Genomic DNA, 9,330 nt, shown 5'->3' on the forward strand with positions numbered 1-9,330 from the left:
TTAGATGAAAAATATTAAAATTTTAATAGTACTTAAAGTTTCAGAATAAAAAATTTACTTTTCTCTGTAGTATTTTAAAATTATAAATAAAAAATTATTTGAAATTCAAATTTAACTTGAATAAAAAATTTTTTCTATCTATGTTACTCTTTTAAAAAATAAAAATAAAATTGAATTAAATTTTATTTTAAGTCAATTAGGATATTTTTTTTTGAATAAAATGTCATTATTGGTATATATATATATATTTTAAATTTCTTATATATTTTATAATTGGTTATTAAAAATTTTTTAAACATATATTATAATTGAGTTATGAAGTGATTTGAAATGATTTTATTACGACATTTTAATGGAAAAATATATATATTTTAAAAAACTTACTTACAGAATTTTGTTGATTAAAACGTCGTAATAATTTATATATGCATATTATCAACAAGATTCACATAATTACGATATTTTTTCATTAGAACACAGTAATAGCCATATATTTATTGCATATATGTAGGATTCACAGATGTAGGAGCCAGGTCAGCTTGTTATTTCCACACTTGAAAAGTAACTTGGGATCACTATCTAGTAAATGTACGAGGCGACAAAAAGCAACTCTTCTAGTCAAATTGCACCACACTTGGCACCGTAAGTTCTGTTTTTCCAATCATTCTTTTCAAACTCAGACTGTCCACTTTCCAACTCAAAATACGAGCAAGAATGACAACCTATATTGACTACATTCAAAGGTTTAGGCAGCGTAAATAATTTTGCCAACGTTCTAGTTCACAACCCAAAGGCAAAAGAAAAAAAAAATGACATTAGTTTATCATATCAACGAGAAGAAGAAAGGTGTCTTTACGGCGTTTTGTTTAATTAAATATCATAATTATCGTAACTGAGTGTTTTATATTTTTATATGTAAATAATAATGACATATTTTTTAAAATAAATAAAATTATTTTATTTTATTTTGTGATAAAAATATCATTTGTCGTGTGTGTATATATATTTATTTATTTTTTTAAAACAAAATGAAGGAAAGACATCAATTAGTATAGAAAAAGTTTTTCAACAATAATTAATTCGCTGGAATACAAGTTTGTGCGAAACATTCTAAATCCGTCTATAATTTGATCAATTTTTTTTAAATCCTCTCACTCAATCCCAATTTATAAAAAAAAAAAAAAAAACGTTTTGAATTATTTTCTTATCTTTACCCATAACCTTCATTTTATATATAGGTGTATAGATTTAACCAGAACGCCACATGTCACATATTAAGAGCTCATTTCATCTTTATAGTGTTCTTTCATGTTTTCATGTTTTGTTATATTTTTAGTTGTATTTTCTTTGTTGGGAAACTAACGACTTTGCTTGTTTTCTTAACGAAACTTTATCGATTCACTGAAAAAAAATAATAATAATCGAACTCATCCACGTAAGAGTAGAAAAAATTATCTTTCTCTAGGGCAAACTCAACAAATCGTTCGAAACTCGTCCAAACAAAATTTTTTTTTTTTGATAGTATCACGTCATCAAAACTATTCTTGCCAATTTAGTTAGAAAACAAAGAATGATACGTAAATAATAGAGTTATTTAAGTCTTAAGAAGTGCAAAGATTTTTATTTATATAGTCTGATTTAATATGCATCAATCTTGTTAATAACAGTATGGAAACCTTTTTGATTATGGATTTGAATGGGGAGTACTATTGTAAGTGTCCATATGATTCCTTTCCCTCCAAATGTGATAAATATACACTCCAAGCAATCCTTGATATAGTGAAAATCAAGGATTTGTCCTTTAGCTTTTTAATTACCAAAACTTCTCATTCCAACAAGCAGTTTCTCTATGAAGCTGATAAAACTGCATAATCTCACTTCCATATGCCCCTGATTAAACTTCTTTATTGAAATCATGTGACGGTATTTCATATCGACAAAGCAAAAGTCAGTTATGAGTTTGAGACTAATCAAAACACTAGGTTAATAGTAACAATGCATTTGAGAATTTATTTCAATTGATAACTGATGCATGCTTTTGTGTTCAAAAAATTGAAGCGAAAATATATATTTTAAGAATACTAGTATCAGTAAGTAAGCCCAATGCAAAGTAAAACGGAAAATGTTAAATATAAAAAAAAAAAAATTATTAAATAAAATAAGATGTGTGATAGAAGCATAACGCAAGGCGCCGCAAAACAGGTCAAAGATCGCAAAATAGTAACCACAACCTGGATGTTTGCGATGACTTTTCAGTTTTCAATTGTATAGGTTTGACGAGGCAAATGCTAAGGCAAGGCACGTTTCGTGCTGTTACTTCAAAGCCATTCCGCCATCAATAGTCAAAACTGAAAACCCACCAGTCAGTACAAATGTGATCCCAACTTTTTCTCTCGTTCACCCATAATCGTCAAATCCCACCATAATTTCTCTTTATATCTCCTTTCTTAAGTGTTTCTGATTGACTGCCTCTTTTCATTCTCTTCTATGACGACGACGACGACAACAACAACATCTACGATTTCTAAGAGGCAACCCATGGGGGCTTTCACAGCGCTGTTTCTTACAACCTTTGCTTTAGTGTTGGGCGCGGCCCGTGCTGATGCTGACTTGCTTCAGGATGTATGCGTTGCCGATCTTTCTTCAGGTACTGCACTAATGCTATTGCTAGCTCTTGTTTATATCTTTTCCCTTAATGATTAGCCTGTTCTTATCCTTTATGACTTGCACCCTTAAAAGGCCGGAAAATTAAGTTTCAGCTATCCAAGGAAGGGTGACTCAGCTCAAATTAACGTGAAATCGTAGAAGAATATTGCTCCAGTTTTTGGGTGATTCTAACATATAATTTAGTCTACAAAAACCTATATGGTTTTTGCAGTTACAGTGTTAGTTATGTATTTGCTATATACTTGTATACATAATCCACATATGTGTCAACGTAAACAGGAGTGAAAGTGAATGGATTCCCCTGTAAGAACCCCTCAAGCATAGGAGCAAATGACTTCTTCTTTGCCGGTCTGGCCAAACCAGGCTTCCCCAACAACACCGTGGGGTCGCTTGTCACAGCGGCTAATGTGGAAAAGATCCCAGGTCTCAATACCCTAGGCGTCTCCATGTCTCGAATTGACTACGCCCCCGGTGGGGTCAACCCTCCCCACACCCATCCTCGAGCAACAGAGATAGTTTTCCTGCTGGAAGGCGAGCTGGAGGTTGGCTTCATAACCACATCCAACGTGTTGATATCAAAGTGGATCAAGAAGGGTGAAATATTTGTGTTCCCTAAAGGATTGGTGCATTTCCAGAAGAACATTGGGAGGACACCTGCTGCTGTTATTACTGCCTTCAATAGCCAGTTTCCGGGAACACAGTCCATTGCTGCCACCCTTTTTGGGGCCTCGCCAACAGTTCCTGATGATGTATTGAGCAAGGCATTCCAGATTGGTAGAAAGGAGGTTCAGAAAATCAAGACCAAATTTGCACCTAAAAAATAGACTAAATTAAGCTTTGTTGTTGTTGTTGTTGTTGTTGTTGTTTGATATAGAGTTGATGTTCAATTGCTGGGCTTCTCAGATTTTTTTTTTTGTGAATATCTTTTCTTAAGAATTCACAAGGGAGAAAAAGAGTTATGATCACATCTACAAGTAGAAGCTTTGCTTTCTTTGTTAATAACTAATAAAATATCGCAATAAATGGATTGACTGTAAATAAAAGAAATTGCTTATCAGAACATCAAATGCTATAATTTCCTTATAATCTAAGCTCAAAATCCTTCTAACATTTCCCCTTTCATTTTTAGGATGAAGCCTTTGCGTGTCATTATATTTTTCATCTTCACTTTCTTTAACAACGATTAACGATTAAATAAGTAAACAACTTATAAGATGCAAGATTAGTTTAAGGAAAGAAGATGTACATAGAATATTGCCAGTGGAGGTGAACTTGAAAGGTTTCATCTGCCCCATCCGTTGTTTTCATCTAATAGCCGTTTTTGGGGTTAGTCAAAACTGTTTATTTCTGTGAATGTGATTAAAAAAAACAATGAATATAAATTGATAATAAAATAGCCTTGAACCACAAATTAATAAATTGATCCTAAAGTACGGATTAGTTTGGGCAAATCGTTAAAATACTGCATGTTTGGCAATCTCCGGGGCTGTTCCATACTCTTGATTTGATAATCCCTTCGAGCCAGCAAGAATGATGGGCATAGCATTATTTTAACCGATTTCCAAACTAATAAACAAACTTTATTAACAATATCAAACAAATCATGTGACGACATCTGAATTCAACATGTTAAGTATTATCTTGATTATAAAAAATATCTTAGGTTTAATTTTTTTTTTATATATTATATAACAAATCATCAAAATATTCTGATGTAAGATTAGGGTATTATAAACTTTTCACTTTAAAACTTGACATCCTCATTAAGTACAATAAAAACACACATAAAACTAAGATCATACCAAATATCGAGATTCTAAAAATAATTCTACCATTTAGCACTTAACTTCCTCAAAATTTTGGAAGTGGTTCCCACGAGCTTCTATCCAATTGGCAAGCGCTCTAATATCATTTGAGAAAACCTGCATCCAACTTATGAAGTAGTATCCACTTTTATCTGAAGATCTCAATATTTTGTTCCTACGAAAGGCATTTCACAAATATGGTTTTAAATCTCTACTTAGAAAACATAGTAAATCTTTAAAACATCCCGATATGGGATTGGAGTATTACAAATTCCTTCATTAAAGTTTAACATTCTAGTGAAGCCTAACACAAAATACACACAAAACTAGGATCGCACCAAATATTGGGATTCTAAAAGTGGCTCTCGTAATGTAGCACTTAACTCTCGTCTTACTAGTGATCATTCTGATACCATTTCTGAATACTTGAATCAAACCTATGAGGTATTATCTGTTTCAACCTTAAGTTCTCATGATTTTATCTTACAAAAGGCGTTTCATGAGTATGAATTTAAATATCTACTTATATATTATAACAGATCTTCAAAATATTTTGATGTATAATTAGAGTGTCACAAAATCCTCCTTTAAAACTTGACGTCCCTTTTAAACCCAACGCATACACATAAAACTAGGATCACATCAAACGATGAGATTCTAGATGTGGCTCTTACCATATAACACTTAGCTTCCATAAGATTTTAAAGGTCACTTTCACTGTATATTACTTAGCTTTTGTTCAATTGATAACCGTTTCGATATCATTTATGGAGACCCAAACTTAACATGTGAGGAATTATCCTCTTCGATCTAAAGGTCTCATGGTTTTATCCCACAAAAAACGCTTAACAAGTATATGTTAAGTCTCTATTTACATATCATAACAAATTCTAAAAATATCTCAATATGGGATTCAAATGCTATAAACTCTCTCCGTTAAAGCCTCCATTAAAGCTTAACATCCATATCAAGCTCAACAAAAAAAAAAAAAAATACACAGGACCAGGATTTACACTAGACATTGAAATTCTAAAGGTGACTCTCACCATGTAGCCTTTAGCTTTCATCTAACTAATGACCTTTTTGTTACCATTTATGGAGATCTAAACCAACTTATGAGGTATTTTTTACTTTAACTCGTATGTCTTACAATTTATCTCATAAAAGATGTCTCATAAATATGGGTTTAAATCTTTATTTATATGGAATAGTAGATCTTTAAAACATCATAATATGATATTAGAGTGTCATAAACTCCTTTCATTAAAACTTGATGTCTCGTTAAATGCAACAAAAAGTACACACAAAACAAAAAACACTCCAAGCATTGGAATTCTAAAAATAACTCCCACTGTGTAACATTTAACTCTCTTAAAATTCTAAAAATGGCTCATAAAATGTCAATCTTAGCTTTTGTCCAATTAGTGATAGCTTTAATAACATTTAAGGAAATTCATACCAAACTTATGAGATATTATTCACTATGATTTAAAAATCTCATAGTTTTATCTTATAAAAATTGCTTCACAAATATGATTTTAAGTATTTACTTATTTATCATAGCAGATTTTTAAAATAACTCGATGCGAAATTGAGGTGTTGTAGACACCGAATTTTGTTCGAGTCTACTTGAGTCAATTTTCAAGTTTTATTTATTAAATTAATTAATAATTAAATATATTAATAATAAAAATATAAAAAACAATAAACAAAAAATACAAACAACATTATAAAATTAAAAAAAAAAGAAAAAAAATGGCAGAAAACATAGCAGCTGATGCTTGGCACCAGCCACCCCACAACCTCCCGCAGCCCCCAACAGCCCCTCTTTACCAAACCGGTTGTCCTATCTACCTCTAGTATATCCTTCACCAGCCGCATTGTGGCTTTCTGCCACCATCCTATCACCACCCTACAGCCACCCCTACGACATACCCTACAGCCACCCTACTCCACCCAATTTTTAAAGCCCCAGCTTCTTCCCCTTTTAGCTCTCTCCTATTGGACACATCTCTAGAGGCTTTTCCACTAGACACTCTCATCTTGGACACATTTTCGGATGCCCAGGAACCCATTCATTCCACCCCTACCAAAAACCCCTAAGCTCAGACACCTTGCCCTCTACCTATCAAAATACACCATAAACCTTTAAGCTCTGGAAACTCAACCTTGGGCACCCCATCTAGTCTCTACCAGAGAACAACCCCATTCTCAGCTGAAAGACCTACCCCAAGAACGAGCACCCTTTCACACCAATTACCTTTTCTAAGCCTTGTGCACATACATCTTCAAACACACCAAGAGCTTACCCTTCATCAATAATCGACCCCCTTTTCAACAAGCTCAGTACTCACACTAGCACCCCAATTCGGGCCACCACACCCTAAAAATCACCACACCAACACCCTCGAGATACCTGTTACAGATCCAGTTCTACCCTTAACCTAGATCCCTTTCAAATAACCATGAACACAAAAAAGAAAATAATCTTCACCTACAACGAGAAACCCAACACTAAAGAGGTACTTGCAAAAGAAAAAATATATCAATGGTAGTTTATAAAAAAAAAAAAAGAATACAAAAATTTTAAGCCCCGATCTACACCACTCAGGGTTATTTTGGGTAAAAAGAAGGCCAGATAAAAAAAAGAATTGAAAGGAATCTTTTGAGATTTTTTAGTGTTTTTTTACCACCGACAACGGTCGACATGATGGCACAGTCATCGACGATCGGACACTGACAGAGTTCTAGAGCTTTCCCAGAGGCTTTATATTTTTTTTTTTCTAAAGAAAGGGTGAAATGAATTAAAAAAATTTTTTTAGTCTTATATAAAAGAGCAAAGCCCAAAACAACACTGTTAAGGCCAATAAGATCTGTGCGTAGACTAGATTGGACCCGAAGTCTGCGTGACCTGACCTAGCGACCTGTCTTTCACCTAGCCTGAATCAGTTCAATCGAACCGTTAGTCGAACCGCCCTTCAGCCAGTTCAATTATCAAATTGTCGATCCGTTCAGATCGACATTGATAGGTCCGATTCAAGTTTTTCTTTTAATTTTTTAATTTTTTATATATTATTATTTTTATTATTTTGAGCTTTATTATTAATATTTATGCATGACAAAATTTTAAGATTTATTAGAATAAATATTTGATTGTTTTAATGATAATAAAATGAAAAAAAAGTAGGATAATAACAAAAAAAAACTAAACTAAATTAAAATGCTTAAAGAATAATAATAATAATAATCTAAAAATAATAATAATAAGAATAGAATAATAATTTTTTTATTTTCCCCTGGCTAGATGTTAGAGGGAATAAAAAAATTATAATTTCGCCTAGATGTTAGGGAATTATAAAAAAAATAAAAAAGACTAAATAATAATAATAATAATAATAATAATAATAATAATAATAAATTTTCATAAAAAGCAAATATATGAAAAATTTTAATTAATTTTCAAAAATCATAAAAATCAAACTTACTCCAAAAGTTCGTCTAGATGTTAGAGATTTTTAGAAATGTTTGTGGTTTTTTTAAAAAATAAAGTTCGAAACCCTAAAATCAAAAACCTAATCCCCAAACCCTAAACTTTCCAAACCGTAAGATCAAATCCTAAAGCCCTTGAAATTCAAACCAAAACACCAAAATCCAAAACTTCAAAATCTCGACCCATGCCTATACTCAAAACCATTTCAAAACTTTAAAGATATGTGCGAAAATCTCAAGTGAAATAATTTATTCTCGAATGCCGTCTAGATGATGGGGTATTTAAAGAAATCTTATTCCATTTAGTTTTTCTTACGAGTTCTTAATTTGCTTTAATAATGAGATTAATAAATGAAAAAAGTATACTAATAAAATAGGATATTAAATATGAACAGTCGCACCTAAGCTCTGTTTAGATGTTGGAGAGTCGAAATGGTCTCATTATATTTAAGAATCCATTTTTTTTAAAATTGCATTTTATCATCTGACATAATATTCATGGGCATACATGCATCATTATATTATTGTTGACGTTCATTTCGCATTTCTTTGTCTTTAATTTTTATTTGTTACCTGACAATACCATTATTTATTTTCTTTTACAAAATGTTTTACAAGACAAGAATATATATATTTTAAATTTGTTATGTTATAAAATAAAACAAAAATAACATTCCGAAGGAAATAATTCTTGATATTCTGCCTAGATGTTGGAGAGTCACCAACAATTATCTTTTATAAATAATGTTATTTTTTATTTTAAGAAATATTGTGTTAAATCTTAAGCGAAAAGAGTTATTTTAAATTTTGCCTAGATGTTGGAGAATTTTAAGATAATTTTTTAACTTAAAGATTTCTTCAATATTCCTAAAAAAAAAATTTAACCAATTTTTTTTTTTAAAGTGAAGGGAAATAGTGCTAAATTTCAAATTGAAACCATTTTTATCCAATACTGAAAATAACGCATAATTAAATAGTACCAATTTATGGGTATTGTAGGGATGCTAATCCTTCTCCACACGTAACCGACTCCTGGATCCAACCCGATTTTCATAAACCAAAATTTATCTTTTTGATAAAATTTAACTTGTTTTTATAGTTTTATTAAAAAGATAAACTTTTGGGTGGTCAATCACACCCTAAAAAGGATTGATAGCGAATCTTCATTTTTTTTTATTTTAAAATCCATTACGTCTGACGGTTCTAAAATTGTTACGATAACTTGACGACTCTACTAAAGAGCTTTGAGAGTCATGCCAAAATTTTTAATTATGCACTATTAACAATGATTGGATTTAATTGGTTTTGATTTGATATTTAATTTAGTTTCTTATATTTTAATTTTTCGTAAAAAATATATACAAGTTAA

General features: G+C 31.2%; 1 protein-coding gene across 1 annotated transcript; it reads left to right on the forward strand.

The window, feature by feature from the left end:
• The first annotated feature begins 2,281 nt into the window (after nucleotides 1-2,281).
• LOC111277866 (germin-like protein subfamily 2 member 4) lies at nucleotides 2,282-3,722 on the forward strand. Its single transcript, XM_022864293.2, has 2 exons — nucleotides 2,282-2,647; nucleotides 2,947-3,722. Exons 1-2 carry the CDS (start codon nucleotides 2,488-2,490, stop codon nucleotides 3,489-3,491), a joined length of 705 nt encoding a protein of 234 aa, XP_022720028.1. The 5' UTR covers nucleotides 2,282-2,487; the 3' UTR covers nucleotides 3,492-3,722.
• The last annotated feature ends 5,608 nt before the right edge of the window (nucleotides 3,723-9,330 follow it).

This window comes from Durio zibethinus, chromosome 7 (assembly GCF_047325235.1).
Source record: "Durio zibethinus cultivar Kanyao isolate XHJ-2024 chromosome 7, ASM4732523v1, whole genome shotgun sequence".
NCBI classification, from domain to species: Eukaryota; Viridiplantae; Streptophyta; class Magnoliopsida; order Malvales; family Malvaceae; genus Durio; species Durio zibethinus.

What these genes read in the sequence shown, in the direction of transcription:
- LOC111277866 (XM_022864293.2), top strand. Translation starts at nt 2,488, where the DNA reads ATGACGACGACGACGACAACAACAACATCTACGATTTCTAAGAGGCAA. An exon ending in CGTTGCCGATCTTTCTTCAG is followed by an intron (nt 2,648 to 2,946) that starts GTACTGCACTAA and finishes CAACGTAAACAG; the next exon opens with GAGTGAAAGTGAATGGATTC.